Below are 19780 nucleotides of genomic sequence, written 5' to 3'. Positions count from 1 at the left end.
GACAGCCTTTTTGACAACTGGTGCTGGAGCATGGCTAAAAATGATCCTCAACCTACATCTCACACCTTACATAAAACTTAATTCAAAATGGGTCAATGGGCTTAAATGTAAAACATAGAGTGGAAAACTTTTACAAGAAAAAATAAGAGAATACTTTTGGGATCTAGGGTTAGGTAAATAATTCTTAGACTTAATAAAAGTACAATCCATAAGAGGAAAAATGGGGAAAAAAATGATTTTATAAAAATTAAAAATGTTTGCTCTGCCAAGGGTTCTATTAAGAAGGAAAAAAAAACTACTAAGAGAAAACATTTGCAAATCACATATCAAGGAAGGACTAGTATTTAGAATATATTAAAAATAAACCTCTAAAACCAACAATTTAAAAAATCCAGTTAGGAAATGCACAACAGACTTTCACTAAAGAGAATATACAGATGGCAAATAAACCCATGAAAAGATGTTTAACATCATTAGCCATCATGGAAAAACAAGTTAAAACCACAATAAATCACTACATACCTATCAGAATGCCTAAATAAAAGATAGGAACACCAAATGCTGGTGAGGATGTGGAGAACCTGATCTCTCATACATTGCTGGTGGGAATGGAAAATGGGCAAAAATGCTGGGAAACAATTTAGCAGTTTCTTATAAATCTTTAAACCCAGATACTAGGGGACCCAGCAACTGTACTCCTGGGAATTTATCCCAAAAAACTTAAGTCTTATGTGTTCATTATTTTACATCACATGTTACTGTACATCAATGTTTATAGCAGCTTTATTCATAATAGCCCAACAATGGAAACAACCTAGATGTCCTTCAAACAAAGTGTGATTCATCCATACCATAGAATACTACTCAGCAATTAAAAAGAACAAACTAATGACACATGCAACAACCTAGATAAATCTGGGAATTTTGCTGAGTGAAAAAAGTCCAATCCCAAAAGGTTAAAATACTGTGTGGTTCTTTAAATAACAGTCACGAAATGACAAAATTATAGAAATGAAGAACAAATTAGCGGTTGTTGGAGATTAAGAAGGAGGTGGAGTGGAAATGGGAGTGGGGTATGAGTATTAAAAGGGATCCCTCTGGTGTGGGAAGTTCTCTAAACAATCAATGTCAGTGTCCTGGGTGTGGGCTTTGTACAATGGTTCTGCAAATATTATTATTGAATAAAGCTGAATAAAGGGTACAGGCATCTCTATTGTATGTGAATCTACAATTATCTCAAAATGAAAAGTTTAATTAGAAAATAAAGGTAGCCTTACTACTGAACTGCAAAATAAGTGCAATTGACAAGAAATCCAACGCCAATTAAATGAAGCGCTTTCTTCAGCACAAGTTTAATTCTGAAGATTACTACGAACCAAAGTTTACAAAACACATTTTTCTCACCCACACATGCACACACACACGGCCACTGTAACAAGGCAGTTCCGATAGAAAAACCGAGACTTCTCTAAGTACATCACAGAGTAGAAGGAGCCCTGGCGGGATTAGGGTTGTCCGGGCGCCACCACAGAACCGCGGTGTAGCGGGGACACATCACCCCGCCTCTCAGGCTGCAATCCGTAAGCTGTTCCTACAGCGGCGCCTTCCGACTCAAGAGACTGCTGAGACCAGCTCTCAGACTTTTTGGTCTCAGGGCCCCCGGGGAGCTTTTGTTTGCATGGATTACAACCATTGATATTTGTAGTATTAGAAATTAAAATTAAAATTTACAAGACAAGTGTGCACAGAGACACATTCCATCGGCCCTCCGGACGGTGAGGTCCACATCATGCAGCCTCTGAAAAACAACCAACTCACAAGAAAACAAGCGTGGAAAAGGCAAATAACAGCTTGGTATTGTTAGGAAAATAACTGTGACCACACGCTGAGGACCGCCGGCTTCAAATGAGGTAAAAAGATACAACTGGTTTGAAAGGTATAAAACAGCGGACAGCTCAGTCACCCGGCTTTTAAAGCACGAGGGTGCCAAGGTGCCCCCCAAAAGAGGGTGGGGGAATCGAATTTTAGCGGAGGGCGAGGAGGAGGAGCGCGGGCCGGACCCCGAGGGTCGGGTCAGGGAAAGGCCGCGACTCCAGAAGGTCGCTACCGTTGTAGCCATCGGCTCGGTGCCCAAAACCGTTACAAACACACGGACCCACGATCACTGTTTCCCATTTAACTTTTGGCGAAGACGGGAAGCCGCGCAAAAACTTGAGCCGCTCCCGCCCGGCGCGGAGAGCTGGGGGACCTCGCGCGCCGGGTGCGGGCCGCCCGCCGACGCCCGTGGACAGAGGGGAGAGAGAATCCCGTTCCCCCCAGAAGGGGGACCGCGGAGCCCGCAAGGACCTCCGAGGACCGGACCCGCCACCGCCCTACCGGACGCCGCGGGAGGAAGTTACGTTGGGACCCCGGGAACGGCGGGGCGGAGACCCTGGGAGCCCGGCCCTAGGGGGGTCGCCTGGACTCACCAGGTGCCGCGCCTCCTCAGAGCTCATGGTTCCGGCGGGAGCTGGGCGAAGTGAGCCAAGGGCGGCCGGAGCGGCGGTCTCGTCACCGCCCGAGCAGCGCGTCGGCGGAGGGAGCCGGGGGCCGGGAAGGGCTCGGGATGCGGGGCGCGGGCCGGAGCCGGCGCGATGGGCAGGGGCGGGGCAAAGACGGCTGCCTCAGTGACGCGGGCCGGAGCGAGCCTCTCACAGGGGTGTCCCACGACGTGTCGCCGGACGAGTCAGTGCGGGGCAGTGGCTGCAGGACCTGGGCCGGGAGGGAGAGGGGATGCGGGCAGGACTACTCAGCTGGCGGCGGCTGGAGGCACTCCCGCGCGAGGGCCGGAAGTGGGCGGCCCGGGGCCGTGTCCGCGGGCGGTCGGCGGGAGCCGAGATTGCGGCCGCACGGGACCGGAAGTGGGCGGGGCGGGGCGGGGCCGGCGGAGGCGTGTTTGCGCGGGGCGCGGCCCTGTGAGCTAGTGGCAGTGTCTCCGGCCGCGGACCAGAGGTTTGGAGTTCGCGGAGCCCGCACCTGGGAGCGCACCGCGATGGGGCCGGGCTGAGCCTCCCAACGCCTAGCGAGCAGCGCGACCCCGGATGGAGGACCCGGCGGAGCTCGGCCCCGAGGCGGTGCTGCGCTTCCTCGCGGAGCGCGGGGCCGGGCCCGGCACGCCGAGCTGGTGCAGCACTTCAGGGGTGCTCTGGGCGGCGAGCCCGAGCGGCGCGCCCACTTCAAGGAGCTGGTCAATGCCGTGGCCACTGTGCGCACCGACCCCGCCGACGGCTCCAAGTACGTGCACCTCAAAAGGAGGTTCTGCGAAGGCCCACAGTCACCCAAGGCCGCGCCCCCTCGGGACTTACCCCGCATCTCGGTGACCGCAGAGCCCGAGCCCCATGGCGGCGGTGACCCGGAGGGGTCCGACGACCCGGCCAAGTACTGGGAGAGCGGCTTGTGCCCCGAGGCAGCGACCCCGGGTCCGGGCCGTGAACCCGGCGATGGAGAGTCTTCCGCCGCCGCGCTTGGGCTGCCCAGCCTGACCGGCGACGGCCGGAGCGGGCCGTCCCTGAACGGCGGGGCCAGGAGAAAGAACTCGCGGCGCGGCGCGCAGCCTCCGGCCCGAGCACCAACCCCCGAGCCCAGCGAGGACCTGGAACCCCAGCCCCAGGGCTGCGAGGAGGCGGACGGAGGGAGCTCTCCCGGGGGAACCACCACCCCAAGGTCGACTCGCCAGAACCTCCGGGACCTTGTGATGGGCAGCTCCCCGCAGCTGAAGAGGAGCGTCTGCTTGGGGGGCAGCAGCACCGGGGGCTGCTCTGGGGGAGGACGCGGCAAAGGTGGGGGTGACTCGGACAGCGCTTCCGTTGCCTCGTCGTCCGCGGAGGAGGAGATCAGCAGCGGGGCCTCGGTGACGCTGGACCCTTTGGAACACGCCTGGATGCTCTCGGCCTCGGACGGCAAGTGGGACAGCCTGGAGGCGCTGCTCATCTGTGAGCCTGGCCTGCTGACCAAGCGGGACTTCATCACCGGCTTCACTTGCCTGCACTGGGCTGCCAAGCACGGCCGGCAGGAGCTCCTGGCCATGCTAGTCAACTTCGCCAACAAACACCAGCTGCCAGTGAACATCAACGCCAGGACGAGCGGAGGCTACACCGCCCTGCACTTGGCAGCCATGCACGGGCACGTGGAGGTGGTGAAGTTGCTGGTGGGGGCCTACGACGCAGACGTGGACGTCAGGGACTACAGTGGGAAGAAGGCCTCGCAGTACCTGAGTCAGAGCATCGCCGAGGAGATCAAGAACCTGGTGGGAGCCCTGGACGAGGACGACGGTGAAAGTGCCTCAGGCAGCGGGGGTGGGCGCTGGAGACTTTCAAAAGTGCTCCCTTCCCACCTCATCACCTACAAACTCTCGCACGTCCTGGAGGATGGAGGGGATCATCACCATCACCACCACCACCACCACCTGGCTGAGGGATGGGCAGGAGGCAAAGCAAAGGACCCAGGTCGCAAAGCCTCAGGCAGCTCTAGTGGGCGAATAAAACCCAGACTCAACAAAATCCACTTCAAAACCCAGATCATCCACACCACACCCTTTTTCAGAGACCCGGAGCAGGCCCTGGAAGAGGGGGAGCAGGAAGAAGAGGATCGATCTCTTAAAGGCCACTTACCCTCATTCAAATTGAGACCGAAGTCCAATGTATTTGGGTAAAAATAATTTTTGTAGAAAATTCTAAGGGTTATTTGTCATCCGAAATACAATACTAGAGGTAGGCAAGTGAGACCAGAAAAGATTTAGGCAAAATTATGCATTCTTACTTTGGGGGGTTGGAGTGGGGGAGGGCGGAAGTGGGGGGGGGGAGTTTCCCCTAGTATTCTGAGTGAGGTGGCTTTCCAAGTGATTCATCAAACCTTGCCCTAGGCCTCTTTTCTCCATGCCATTCCTCTGCCCTGGAGTCCCTGTTTGTAAAGACTAGAGATGTATCTAAATTGGGGGTACAGAATTGATGACTGAGGGTTTCTTTGATTTAACCATTATTGGATGCCATGCTAAGTGAGGAATATTGCTCGTTTATGATTGTTAAAAGTGGTTACTCTTCCAAAAACAAGATAGGCAAATTGTAATGAAATTGGTAACATTTGTTAAGTGTGAACGAAAACTAATTGCATTTGCTTTTTAAGATTTTGCGAAGGTCAGGTAAGAGTTGAAATGCAAAAATTCTAATTAGTAAATGAATAAAAATGGGAATCCTGTTGGTATCCTACTGTATTGTAAGTGTTCAGCTGTTTATAAAAAGCAATCTCAGCTTTAATCACTCAACTAAAGAAATAAGCAACATTCACTTTGAGTTAATCTGTAGTATGCTTTCCTCTTAACTATCATACTGCACTCAGTATTAAGGTGCGTTATTAATAACTACACAAACTTTTATTTAAAGAAAATACCTTGAACAACCTGTGTTACTTTAAAGTAAAATATTACGTGTGGTTCTGATTCTCACTAACTTGTTTTGCTATTCTAAAAGTCTAAATTTGCTGAAGTTTTTATTCTGGGGTTATATAACCATTCTTTCTATTTGACATCACCCTAGTTGATGGTGCTTAGACTTGAATTGCCTACAGAACTGTTTCTGGTTTAGATGATTAGCAAAAATTGGCATAAGTGTATGTGAGCCTATGCTTCTCTCAAGTAATAATTAAATCAACCTAAGGTACACTTTTTGTTTTACTAATAAAACATGCTCATAGTCTATACTTTGTAGCAATATTTTGCAAATATTTAAAATACTAAATCCTCTCAATTTTTCATGGTTTCCTTGAATCTAAATAGACATACAGTGAAGTTAATGAGAAGCTGGACAGTAACTCTACCCAGTTAAGAATAGCACTTTATAAAAGGGAAAAGAGAAGAGATTGTACTATTTCTATATTTAAATGCCGCTGGCTATTGAATTTCTTTACATGTAAGTGAAAAATACCAGTCATTAAAATTAAAGACTTACACATGATTGTTAATTACATTCCATTCAAATACATTAGTGTGAATATTTTATAATTGTAAAATTTAACTCACAAGCATATTAAATCTATTTGTAACAATATTCAAAACAACTTTTCTGGGAGACTAATTCCACAAGTCGTCCTTTAGTCTTTTTGGTCTCATTATTGATGAAACAAGTACCTGCAGCCTATAGAGATTAAGAGGTGAGTTGGCGTGCAGAGTAATGAACCAATATATTAATTGTATACCACTGCAATCTTTAGAGAGGTCTTAGATCTTTAATTTCCCCAAGTCATAGAAATTTGTAACAAGTTTATCACACATCTCTAGAGTGAATCTGTTTAAAGATTAATGAAAAATATTCACATAAAATATATAAACTATTATCCATTTATGTGCCTTTATTTTTATTTTAGGATTATGGAAATGGGGGCCATGTACATTTGAGAAGCACTTTTTCCACACATGTGGGTGAAAATCTAATTTTGTATAAATTAAAAGTAGAATCCTTGAAGGTGAAAGCTACTATTTGCTCTGAATCTGGTACACATTACCTGTATCTAGTGCAGAATAAGCTATAACTTCCCACTGAAGAATCTTATCTTTCATTGACATGTAAAGCTAAAGTAAACTATAAAGAGTATACACTTCAGAACCACCTAAACATTCTATTAAACAGTCAGTATTAAGCTCTTAAATGTGTATGTTACTAATTAATTGCACAAAAATCTGTAATTTGCTAGATCTTTAGAAATTGAGCTAATAATTCATTTAACTTTCTTTTCACACTAGAGATTTTAACTTTTCTGATAAAATTTACTTTAAATTCTCAAAAATCATTCCTGAGGGAAACTACTTGTACATTCCTTGTCACAATGTGCTCATATAGCATTTTCAGCTATTTAACTCTAATTCCTCTTATTTTTCACTTTCCAATTTGAGATTATAAAAAGCAAATTATTTGTGTAATTTGATATTTGTGAAGTTGTATTTACCATTAATGGAAATTATGTCAGTTACTTAGATGTTTGTTGATATGAAACTGTATAGTTAGGAAACTCAAGAATGTCCATGTGTTTTTTAAAGGTACATTTGAAACTAATGAATGTATGTCATAGTTCTCTTCACATTTATGGTATATAAAATGCAACCAGCTAATATAACTTGAAAATCTGGTACTATTTTATTCATACCTGAAATCTGGGTGTCCAGGATGCCTTGTCTTTTATTTTTTAAATAAATGAAACTTTGGGAGCTTAGAATGTAAAATTTGTAGTTTGTTTTGTCAAAAATAAAAGGTTCATACTAGATTTTTTTCTCTGAATTGTCTAAATATCTCTAGTCCTTTATCATGTTTTATGGTTCATACAATGCGTTTTGACGTTTCAGTTTATTTGGTCTCTTCCTTTCCCTTGAAGTTATTGATCATATATCCCTAATCCTATATAATAAAAGCCCAGCGACCGAAACAGCGGAACGACCAGAATGACCAGAGACCAGAATGACCGTGGCCCCTCTCCTTAGCGGGGACCCCCACCCCGATCTGGGGCCCCCAAGGCAGGCCAGCCGGCGCCCACCCATGCACTGGGCCTCTATCCCATATAATAAAAGGGTAATGTGCAAATTGACCCTAACGGCAGAATGACCACTCAACCAGTCACTATGAGGTGCACTGACCACCTCTCAGTCCCTTTCCCTGGCCGAATGGGGAACTGGGGATGGGTGGTTGGGGATGTGGATGGCACCAGGCCAAGGCCCCCGCCCCGCCAGTCACCCCACACACAGAGGGCAACCTGCGGCAGGGGCAGGGCCAGCGAGCGGGCGGGAACAGCCAACCTCTCCGTCCCTTCCCCCGGCCATCAGGCTTCAATCACCTGATGGTGAAAGGGGAACTGGGGTTGGGGGCAGGGCTGGCTGCAAGCAGCCGGGGATGATGGTCCTAATCACAGGCCAAGCCTAGGGACTGTACCCATGCATGAATTTCGTGCACTGGGCCTCTACATGTAAGGAATAAAGGTTGATGGCTGTTCAGGGTCATGAAGTAAATGGCAGTAAGATCTTAAGATTGGGTGTTTTTTCACATTTTTTCTACACTTCAAATGGCAAAATTTTGACAGTGATGGATGAGTCAACTTACAGAGAAAGTATTACCTCTACTACTACCTTAAAAAAAATAAAGCCTGTGGCTCCTGCACATACCACCTACCTACCATGAATGCTCCCACCCAGACCAAACCTTCAGAAAGGTATGGAGAATACCTTTTTCTATTTTCTTCAGTATCCATCAATAGTATTGGACATTAATGAATTCAATTCCTCCCCAGCCTGCCTTTGATCTTTATTTTAACAAGGTTGGCATCTATCAGATGACAGAGGGATATAGGACTCAGTATAATTGTCCGCCCTTGTTTCCTCTTGGAAGATCCTGTTATGATTGGTGCTTGGTTTTTCTGTTATTGCTGTTGATTTATGACAACTTTTTTCACTATACCTGAAGTACTAGATAAATCTAGTTTCTGTTTCTAAAATGACTTTTTTTCCTTAGAAATATGTATCTGGAAAGGATTCATTGAGCAATCCATTTGAACATATCTTTGTAATTTTTCCTAGTGGAAAATTATTTTTTTATTTTGCTAAATAATGGCATTATTTAGAGCTTCTTGCAAGTTAATCTTAAAAGTGAATACTCTGCAAACCATTGTTCCTTCAATGATGAGTCAAGTTTTCATGAAATACTTAATATTAGAGGACTGGAAGATGAAACTTGTGAACTAATTTTTCAAGACATAGCAGTAGAGCTGTTTGTGTTACTATCCACTTTTTTTTCCTCTAAAGAACATTACTTTCATGTTATCATACTCTTTTTTCAATCTTCTCTTTTAGATATCAGTTTCATCTCAGGAACTGGCTTCCCCATTCAGTTATCTATTACTCCACATTTATTGATGAATATGTGACAAGTGCTGCCACCCTTCCACAATGCCTGGCATCTTAAAGGTACTCAATAAGTATTTCTTTCCTTTTAATGGAAAACACTAAAAAAAACATTTTGTAATGTTACATCATATGGATAATTTCAACAATGTGCTTTCATACCAAGTGAATTAGAGGTATTATTCATACAAATGGCTCTAAATGCCAGACAACCACTTTATCTGCAACTTAGTCAAAAGAACAATCTATTCTAATCCTGGAGGTAAAATCAGCTTTATTGGAATTTTACTTTGTGAGCAATTTAAGAAATTTTTTAAAATATATTTTTTATTGATTTCAGAGAGGAAGGGAGAGCTAGAGAAAGATAGAAACATCAATGATGAGAGAGAATCATTGATTGGTTGCCTCCTTCATGCCCCCACTGGGGATTGAGCCTGCAACCCAGGCATGTGCCCTTGACTGGAATCGAACCCAGGACCCTTCAGTCTGCAGGCCAACGCTCTATCCACTGAGCCAAACCAGCTAGGGCAATTTAAGAGATTTTTAAGAGTAAAATTGATATAAAAAAGTTTTACCTTACAAGTTGACTCAAGTACATAATCCCTAGGAGAATCTTTTAACTCTATAGTCTTCTTATTTTTCAATTTCCAAATTGAGATTATAAAAGTCAATTTGTGGAGTTGTATTTATCATTAATTGAAGTTATGTCAGTTATTTAGATGTTTGTTTATATGAAACTATGATTAGAAAACTCACGTTTCCTGGCTTTAAATATTTTATTGTCAGTATTCAAAAGACTGCTTATTTTGTGAAGAGACGATGTTTAGTTTTGCCTAGAGGGCTTTCTAATAGTCATTTAAAGATTGCCATGCCCCGGTGAGGTTGAAACGGCCCCGGTGAGGTCGGGACGGCCCCGGTGAGGTTGAAACGCCCCGGTGAGGTCAGGACGGCCCCGGTGAGGCTGTAACGGCCCTGGTGAGGCTCAGGCGGCCCTGGTGAGGTTGAGACTACTCCAGTGAGGTTGGGACAGATAATGGAGACCAGTATAGACTGATGAACAGGGGTAGATACAGAGGCAGAGCAACATTGAACAGACTGTCAAACTACAGTGGGAAGCCTGGGGAGGGTTTGGGGGGGATTAAGAGATCAACCGAAGGACTTATATGCATGCATATAAGATTAACCAATGGACACAAGACACGGGGGCAGGGGGCTGTGGGTAGGGGCCGGGGGAATGTCAAGGGGGGGAAAAAAGGAGACATATGTAATACTCTTTGTAATACTTTAAGAAATAAAATTATTTTTTAAAAAAATAAAAAAAATAAAAAATAAATAAAGATTGCCATGGACTGTCCCATGAAGTGGAACACTCAACCTTTGGAAAGAATTGGTCAGAGGTTATGTGAGCATGTGAAAAGTTAAAATCGATCATTTAAAGCATCCCTGTGACTGATTGTGTCTCAAGAAACTTTGCTCTAGGTCATATCCATACTGACCAACGGTTTAGCCAAAACTGGCCTGACTGAGAATGAATTTAACAAGAGAAATAGGGTCATTTAAGTTTTTGTGTTTTGTTTTTTTAAACACAATTTTATGCTGTTCTGATCAGAGAACCTGGAAATGCCCCCTTTGAATACTCTTCTGGGTCTCTAAGAAACATTGAGTTTAATAGTACAAATATAATTGATTATTCTTGAAATTTGTCCAGAATTGTCTGATATTGACAAATGTGATCTTCAAGCTTTGTTTAGTCTGTTTTTGGGCTGTTATAACAGAATAATAGACTAGGTGACTTATAAACAATAGAAACCGATTTTGCAGTTACGGAGGCTGAGAAGTCCAAGGTCAAGGAACTGACAGATTCAGTCTCTGATATGAGCTTGCTTCGTGGTTCATAGGCATTCGTCTATTTGAAACCAGACAATCAATGGGTCTAGGCTGCCTATCACTACTTGAGCCAATTCAGCAGAGACAGGGTTGAAGCCTATGTGAGTGTTTATTCTAATACTGCTAGCAGTATGGGAGAGCAGCAGGTCATCCACAAAAATCTGCTCTGCAGACCCCATAAACCAGGTGTTTATATAGGGTAGGACAATGATTACATGGGGAAGTTGGCAATGCAGGCTGAGTGGGACTCCATTGTTTGGGCAACAAGGTTGTTAATCTTTCCATGATAATAGGCAGTTCCTGAATAAGATTGGACCACATTCCAAGGTTGATTCCTAGGTCCAAGGTTGACTCCCAGGTCCTGGCAGTGTACAACTCCCAGCCAGGTCAGAATATCCTTTCTTTAACCAACACAAGGTAATCATGGTTAACAGAGCATGAGCATCATTAATATTTCCCATAACCATAGCTATTCCCCAATATTCTATTTTTGCCCCTAACATATTTTCTGTGTCCTCACATGGCAGAAGGGAGTTCTCTGGGATCTCTCTCTCTCTCTCTTTTAGTTTAAATCTTTATTGTTGAAAGTTTACATATATCTGAGGTCTTTTTTATTAAGGGCAATACCTTCATGATCTAATCACCTCCAAAGGTCCTACCTCCTAATCCCATCACATTGGGGATTAGATTTCAACATATGAATTTGGGGGTACAAGCATTCAGTGTGGATGAAAAGGGGCCACATGCTAACCTGACAAGTTCAGGAAAGGCCTGTATAGTGACCTTGAAATCCCAGGGACCTAAAGTAACCACAAAGGATGATCTGAAATTAAAACTTTCTCTTCTTTTTTTTTTTTTAAAAAAAAAAGCAGTTTATGGCAGTTTATGTCCTAGGCTAGAATCTTCCCTGACAAAAGTCAATCTTTACCTTAAGTAAGCCTGTCTCTTGTCTTTTGCATCTATGATAACATACCTTGGGAATGTCAGGATACCTCAGGGCACAACCAATGCACCAAAGCAGAGACTACAAATCCTCTTGTTGTTTTTATCATATTTATCATATTAATTGTTGACTGTTAACTATTCTGTACTGACCTATGTTAAAGATGGATCATTTTACTTATTATCCAATCCCAGTGGTTTCCCCCACTTTGCTTTCTCCAGCCTCCCTAACCTACCACCAATGACTTTCAAGTAACCCACTTATGTCTTCTCTTTTGAGTGTAATGTATAAAATAAGGTGCAAAACTGCCATTCCCTGGAGCATTATCTCAGAGATTTTGCTTCTGGCAATTGTCACAGTTTTGTGACAGGCACCTTTCACAGACTCCAGAGAGGTGTTATCAGACAGCCAACCACCCCCCCCCGCCCCCCCCCCCCCCGAGTCAGAGGGAGAGGGCTGTCCCCCACCTTCATTCTTCTCTTCTCATATAAATGAATTTAAATGAGAGACTTCAGACTATTGTGTTGTGATAAAGCCAATTTATTAAAAAAATTAAAGCATGCACTTACTTCTTTAGTAAGGTAAGCAAATCTATACATCTGGTTTATGAAGTGCAAATGGGCCCTCAGTTAATCTGAAGAGCAAGTGGGGTGCTGGGTTTCTGCCTTCTATACCCTCTTATCTATAAGTTTTTTTAAATTCCTCTGCTTAGATATCTTGGTACAGATTAACTCTGAAGTTCCCCCCTTTTCCTTGTTATGGCTTTTTCCACAATTATGAGAAGCACCTGGAAACTCTATCTTGACCAGTCAAAGACTGCTGGCTTCACTGAACAGTAGGGCATTCTTCTTTCCCCCTCTAACCTCCATTCTGCTGTCTTTTAGTAATTTCAGGGTGATTTAGCTATGTATTTTCTAGTTGCATTAAGATTCCCCCTCCTCTCCTGCGTTCTTTTGTGAGAAGGAGAGGTTTTAACCTTTTGTTCTCAAGATAAGGTCCTGCTACAAGCTACCTGCATAGCTTTTTGGCTTTAATTTTCCTGCCTCAGTTTCCCTATTCCAATTTATTAGAAAGAAGGTGATCACCAGAGTTAAGGGTCCTGTTAGAACACAAAGGATACTCAGGAGTCAGACAGCAAGGCAATATCTTTACCTCTGCAAGAGGGTGTGCAACCAACAAAGAGTCTGGTAAGCAAGCACATGGAGCAGGAAGTCCGCTCGGATTTTATTCCTGATGCAGTCTGCCCCTCATGCTAATTGGTTAAGGCTCAATTTCACTTTCTTGCATGATCAGCTAATTCAAAGAACAGGGAGGGGTTGAAATTTAAGAAACCAAAACTGCCCTCACCGGTTTGGCTCAGTGGATAGAGCGTCGGCCTTCAGACTGAAGGGTCCCAGGTTCGATTCCGGTCGGGGGCATGTACCTTGGTTGCGGGCACATTCCCAGTGGGGGGTGTGCAGGAGGCAGCTGATCGGTGTTTCTCTCTCATCGATGTTTCTGGCTCTCTGTTCCTCTCCCTTCCTCTCTGTAAAAAATCAATAAAATATATTTAAAAAAAAAAAGAAAAGAAAGAAACCAAAACTTAGAATGGTGGCCTCCTAAATCATGTGACTTAGAATGACGGCCATCTCTCAAAATGGCTGCTCGTAAGCTAAGGAACTTCCTTCTTTGACAGAAAAGATTACGGGTTGATTCTCATAATTCTCACAATTCCCCCTTTTTTCTTATTTAACTGATTTCACTCTTTTCTTCTAATTCGGTCCGCATTAGTTGATTTTCATGTTCTGCAGTGTCTAGGAGAAGGAGATTGTTTTGTTGGTATGATACTGGGGTCTGTTTGGTCAATGTGGTTTCAATTAACCCTTTGGGATAAGACCTCTCATACATGGGATGATACAACATCCCATTACTGTCATAACTCCTAACACGGTTATCAAAGAGGTGAATATGGATACCATCATTCCTTTCCACTTCCCAAACCATTGCTCTAGTAAATCAGAGAAAGGATCCTCAACCCCAGGATTCTCAGCTAACTCATTAGCTAAAGTTGTTAATCCCTATAGGGCCTTAGTGATGGTTCCATCTGGAGCTGTGTTGTTAGAGATGAATGTACAACATTGCCCCCCCCCTCCCCATCATTACACAAACTCCCCCTTTTTCTGCCAGAATCATATCCAAGGCCAACCTATTCTCCCAGGTCATTCTGCTGGTAGCATCTAGTTTTTCAGCTGTACCTTTAAATGCATCTCAAGGAAAGTTGACAAACCTCTGTTGATTTTAATAAATATAATTAATCCAATCTACATTTTTGTTGACAGTGGACCACCAGAACAGGACAGATTCAAACCCTGCAGCAATTTGATTTCTAGACTTAAACTCATTGGCACTCTTCTTGGAACCCCAATGGAATCTATGTAAATACTAAAGGCCCGATGCATGAAGTTGGTGCAAGGGGCTCAGCCGCCGCCACCACGGCAGCTGCCTCTGCCTTGGCCCCCGCTGCTGCAGCAGCTTCGTCTGGAAGGTTGTCGGTCTAATTAGCAAATTACGCTTTTTATAATTATAGATGGGGATTAAAAGAGCCCTCTGAACTCTCTCTTTTCTTCCTAGTCTGTCTGTCCATTGAAAAAGGCTAATGGTATGCCAAAGTGAAAGGGATAGACAATTGTATCAGAGCACAAGTTCCACTCCAGTGGCTAGGCAAGGCCGCAAGTAATGGTCCCCAGCAATACCACCAGACATCAGCACGGGTTATTGACAGAGCAGAATGATTGGCTTCTGAGGATCCTCGACCATTTACATATCCAAATAAATTTCCCATGAACTCCGAATACTGTTCCCTCTCTACCTTGAGAGGCAGGAGGTATAATTTACTTCAGAAGATGAGGGCTGGATCATTTTGGGGAACCCTTGCTCTTTACCTCTGTTGGATGGGAACAATAGGGAGTCTTACAGGAAGTGTTTCCCCAGGTGGTTTCCTCCTGATACAAGGCAAGCATACATTCCATCCCGTTACTGTCTGAGGCCTATCCAAATGGAAATGGGACCACTTGGGCCTCTGGCCTTCCTGCCGAAAAAGCGTAACAGTTGCTTTTATGTAGGGGGCATACAGTATATTTAATCCATTCCACCCAGGCATTCATTTCCTTATATCCTTCTTCTATTTGCAAAGTTTGTCTTGAATCCTCAACTCAATTAGGGTCTCTTTTGTAGGATCATTTTGTGGTACAAAGGGATTTTCCCCCAGCTTAGAGGTAGAACTAGTCATGGTGGTGGCAGTGATGATGTCCTTGGGTGGGGCTACCAGTCTCAGAGCAAACCTCCCTTGGGGATCTTGTTCTGTGACATCTACTCATAAATCTAGTCCTAGCCAATCTTTTGGCCTAGAGGCTGAAATATTCAAGTCATTCAAGTTATTTATAGTGAAGAACAAGGGATTACACTGTAAGTTCTGGCAAGCATGGGGAGGGGTACCTCTATATAGATGTATTCTAGCCTTTAGTTGACTAAACTTTTTATCTGCTGGTCAGGATATAGCCATCCAGCCTTGGTAGGGTGGTCCACCATACATCATTCCAGGTAGGACAAGGGGATAGACCAGTGGTCGGCAAACTGTGGCTCGTGAGCCACATGTGGCTCTTTGGCCCCTTGAGTGTGGCTCTTCCACAAAATACCACGTGCGGGTGCGCACGTACAGTGCGATTGAAACTTTGTGGCCCATGCGCAAAAGTCGGTATTTTGTGGGAAGAGCCAACACTCAAGGGGGCCAAAAGAACCACATGGTGGTTTTGGGGAGCCGGAGTTTTGCCCACCCGGGTGAAAACACCTTTTCTCCCCTCCCGGGGGGGGTATCGGAGACCCTTTTAAAAGGAAAAAAGGGCCTTTTAGCTGCCTTTGATGGTTTGGCAGGCATCAAATTGAAGGGTTATGGGCTTATCTCCTTGGTCACATTAATCAATAACTTAACTGGGTAAGCATGATCCAGATTGTATACATTTCCCCAGCCCACATTGTAAGCCCTTGCAATTTTCCAGAGCCCTAAAGCAAATAGAATCTAGTACATGATGGCCATTAAGACATCTAACAGTTGCTTTAGTGTTAATTTCAAGGGACTATGTCCTGGTATGGCTGAAAAGTTGAGGTGTCTCTACCCTGAGAGGTTGGTGGTACACTCTTAACCCGGGTGTGATAGGGTCCAACCTCATTCTGCAGGCGGAAAAGTGGTCTCAGGGGTAAGCAAGACAAGATAGGGTCCTTCCCAGGAGGGTTCCAACTTGTTTTTCTTCTAAGTCTTGATTAGAACATAGTCTCTCAGTTAATGGTGATGAACCAGAAACTCATGAGGAGGGTTTTGGGCTAGGAGGCCTTTTAACCTGAGAGATTAGAGTAGAGGAGTTACCCAGTACATAGTTCTTAAGAAATTAATCTTTAGTCTCCATTGTAGGAAGATCTTGAGGCCTTCCTAAGTAGGGAAGGCCATACAACATCTCATAAGGGGATAGCCCTACATCCTTCCTTGGAGCTGTTCTAATCCAGAGAAGTGCAACAGGGAGACATTTAGTCCCGGGGAGCTTTGTTTCCAGCATCAGTTTGGTGATCTGTCTCTTTACAGTTTGGTTCATTCTTTCTACCCTTCCCAAAGAAGGGGGGTACGAGGGGATATGACATTCCCATCTTATATCTAACCCATAATATCCTTAATAATGGTGATAGTAAAGTGGATCCCGTTATCAGAATCTATATTTTAATGGCTTCAATCCAATTTGTCAAGTGATCTACTATCACCAGTAGGTATTTTTGTCTTTCTACTTTGGGCATTTCTGTATAATCCACCTGGATGCTTTGGAAGGATCTGAGCCGGGGAGGTCTTCCCCCTGGGAGTTGCTTCCTCAGGCCTGTTTATTAACCTTTCTGCAAGTAATGCAGCCCTCTTGGACCTGTTTTGCCACTGTCCTTAGAATGACATCGCACATAGCTTGTGGCCCCCTATGGGTCCCTTTGTGAAGGAGGGTCTTAAGTTCTCTAATCATTTCCCTTCCATCAGGCAATTTCCATTTTTCTTCTTTATCATTCACAGCTCCTGTTGGAGACCAGGTGTAAGCTGACACGGTCCTTGCACCTGAAGGGGCTACCAAGGCTGGGACCCTTACCCACACAGTTTTCCCAGACTTGTTTGGATGGCGGTTATCAGTAGAATGAGAGCAACCTTTGTAGAATGAGAACAGCCTTTCATGGCTTATCAAGAAGTCTGTAACTATTTACTGAGATTTGCTGTACCAAGAATTTGTCCTTCCGCTCTGTCTCTCCCTTAGAGATTAAGAGGAACAAAGAATACATTCCTCTTGACAGACCTCCTATTCAGTGTTTTGTGTATAAAAGGCATTGCGTGGTTAATAAACTTACTGCAGTTCCTCGATTGATCTGTAGTCCTCCAGATCCCGCTCTCCTGTCTTTCTTTCTTTTCTCAATTCCCACCTCCCTACCTCAGCCCAGTTCAACCTGTCAGGCTGGCTCTGACAAGCTCCCATCTGTATTAATTGTCTCTTCCTCCATGCTAAACTTTGGAATAACTTCAAGGAGTAGCAGGACTGGGACCAGAGTTAATATAGGAGTTTCAGATTGTCGCGCTGCCTCTTTAGCAGCCTCATCCGCCAACCTATTTTCCCCAGGCTTCCAGGGTCCCCCCTTTTGATGACCCGGTGTGTAGACAATAGCAATTTCTTCTTGCATCATCAGGTTGTCCAGTACTTGAGTTATTAATTTCAGACCATCCTTTGTGGTTACTTTAGGTCCCTTTTTGAGTTTGCAAGGCCACCACACAGGCCTTCCCTGAGCTAGTCAGGTTAGCATATGGCCCCTTTTGTCCACACTTATCAGGCTACCACCTAGTGATGTAGAAATGTAGAAAATTCATAGTCTCTCTACAAGAGACCAAACAAAAACCATAAACAAGCACTAATGGTTAAGACAGATGCACAGGAACAGATTAGAACTAAAATTTTAGGTGTTTGGGTTTTTTTTCCATCTCACCTAGAATAAAATTCATTTGGGTTGGGGAAGAATATTTCCTTAGGTCAGAATGGTAGAGTTTCTAAAATGTACAGGGTGTGGTTATGTTTCTATTTTTAGGCTCACAATGCCTTGCCCCAGCACCTTGCCTTGCCCCAGCACCTTGCCTTGCCCCAGCACCATGCCTTGCCCCAGCACCATGCCTTGCCCCAGCACCTTGTCTAAACACTTAAGCACTAATAGAAAAACTCAGACCCCCTTCCACATATCCGTGAGACTGAAGGCAAACCTGAAAGGAAACCAGCAACACAGTACCCATTTTCCTTACCATAAATTTATAAATTTGTAACACTAAATCTGAATTTTGATAACTCCTTTTGGAATAGGCAGAGGCCTACCTTAGCTCTATTACTAAGAGTGATATTTAAATGTATTTAAGAACAGAAGACATTGGCTTATTGTCTGTTAACTATGCATGTACTTCAAATGAACAAAACTTTAATATTAAATCATTTATTTATTAAATTTATTATTAAATTAAATTTTAATTGATTTAATAATTTATTTAATTTATGAACTATTTTTATATAAAAATGTATACTCATGGATTTAAACAAATGACAGTATAGAAACAGGGTGAAAAGTAAAAACTACTCATTTCTTCTCTATTTATTTTCCAGTGTAACTTCAGCTAATGGTTCCTTCTATACTTTAAATTATTTGACGTTTCTTTAATTCAGGCTAGCATATCTCTTTGATTTAAAATAATTTATTCCGTTTTTACTGGGTTATACCTAATGCAGATATCGAAGAAGTGAAACACAGCTAGTATTTAGATTCTTATCCAAAGAACACCTTAACTATAAGGCTTCAGAGGTAAAAGTAGGACTTGTTATAGTTTAGGTTCCTCAGGAAGCTTCACTCAGGCCCTGGCTCCATCTCAGAGTTCTCCCCACCAGTCCACTGAACCCTTCCCAGAGAGAGATTTGCAAATGAACAGCTGACTATGCCATCTGGCCTTCAACTAAGGAGAAGGCTTTGCAATCTCCCAGCCTACTTTCTCCTTTCTGGCTTCCATTCCCCTCACTTGCCTTCCATCCCCTCACCCTGCACCATGCTTTGGACATACCAAGCTCCTTGTGGTTCACAAAATATAGTGCCCTTTCCAGCCATGTTCTTTTCCAAGCTGTGTGGATGACTAGTAGTCGAGTTTCTTCATTGCCTGGAAATCCCTAGTCCCTCCTCCTTGACCAGCTGACAATGTTCTCCTCTGTGCTTTGCTCAACCCATGAGTGTCCCTGTATCATCCATTCCTGGTTTTCCTGACCTCTGTCAGCTCCTCATGCCCAGACATCCTGAGGTGCACTTGCTCTTAGGAGTTCTTTAAAGACTAGGGGATAACAGCTCTTCTTGCCAGCCACACCTCTCCCCACAGTCCTTAGATCTCTAAGACAGGATACATCTGGAGCTTCTTTTTCTCAAAACCTCAAGTGGCCCAGGTGGATAGCTTCTGGCAGGTGCATCTGGTATCTGGGTAGGGTGATGTTACTTGTTTAAAAGCTATCCCACCCTGATTACCTTTCCCAATGTCTTACCTCAGAAGCCTAAGTGTTCCGGGATTAAGGTACCCTCCTATATGCACACTGTGGGAAAGTTCCTTCCAGGTGAAGTAATCAACCACTAGAAATAACACCTTCAAAAACAAAATTAATCTCCCAAAATCTATATATATAAAAAGCCAGCGACCGGAACTCTGTATTAACCATAACGACCAGTTGCTATGATGCCCACTGTGGCCAGCGAACCAGCCCAATCGAGGGTGGGGCAGCCAGCCAACCCCCCCACAGCCCCTCCCCCCAGCTGGCCCTGCCCCTGATCACCCCCCACCCCAATAGGGGGCGGGCCCAGCTAGCCAACCTCCTGCAGCCCCTCCCCCTGGCTGTCCCAACCCTGATGGACCCCCACTACCCGATTGGCTTCAGCCCTCTCCCTGGCTGTCCCTCCGTTGATTTCCCCCCCCCCACTCA

At 44.4% G+C, this 19780-nt stretch overlaps 2 protein-coding genes and 1 long non-coding RNA gene across 7 annotated transcripts in view; 2 read left to right on the top strand and 1 right to left on the bottom strand.

Annotated features, from left to right (window-relative positions):
* Positions 1-2822, bottom strand: part of SEPT10 (septin 10) — a 72650-nt gene extending 69828 nt beyond the window's left edge. For 2 of the 5 annotated variants that reach the window (XM_023751420.1, XM_023751421.1), the window contains exon 1: positions 2469-2805. Coding sequence is in view for 1 of the 5 variants with exons in the window: in XM_006085732.3 (XP_006085794.1) it covers positions 2469-2495 (27 nt within the window). In the remaining 4 variants the exon portion in view is untranslated. Of the gene's footprint in view, positions 1-2468 lie in introns of all 5 variants that reach the window. The other 3 variants (XR_001347550.2, XM_006085732.3, XM_023751418.1) reach the window with 3 other exon arrangements.
* LOC111825323 lies at positions 1351-16980 on the top strand. Its single transcript, XR_002828489.1, has 5 exons — positions 1351-1910; positions 8098-8226; positions 8864-8977; positions 14063-14268; positions 16822-16980. It is a non-coding gene; the product is annotated as an uncharacterized LOC111825323 (long non-coding RNA).
* On the top strand, positions 2945-7304 carry SOWAHC (sosondowah ankyrin repeat domain family member C). The gene is given in 2 exon segments (XM_014453154.2): positions 2945-3135; positions 3138-7304. Coding segments are annotated over 2 exon segments (1608 nt in total). The 5' UTR covers positions 2945-3080; the 3' UTR covers positions 4691-7304.
* Positions 16981-19780: the final 2800 nt, after the last annotated feature.

This window comes from Myotis lucifugus, unplaced genomic scaffold (genome assembly GCF_000147115.1).
Source record: "Myotis lucifugus unplaced genomic scaffold, Myoluc2.0 scaffold_21, whole genome shotgun sequence".
NCBI lineage: Eukaryota > Metazoa > Chordata > Mammalia > Chiroptera > Vespertilionidae > Myotis > Myotis lucifugus.
This window is presented reverse-complemented; position numbering and strand designations above follow the sequence as displayed.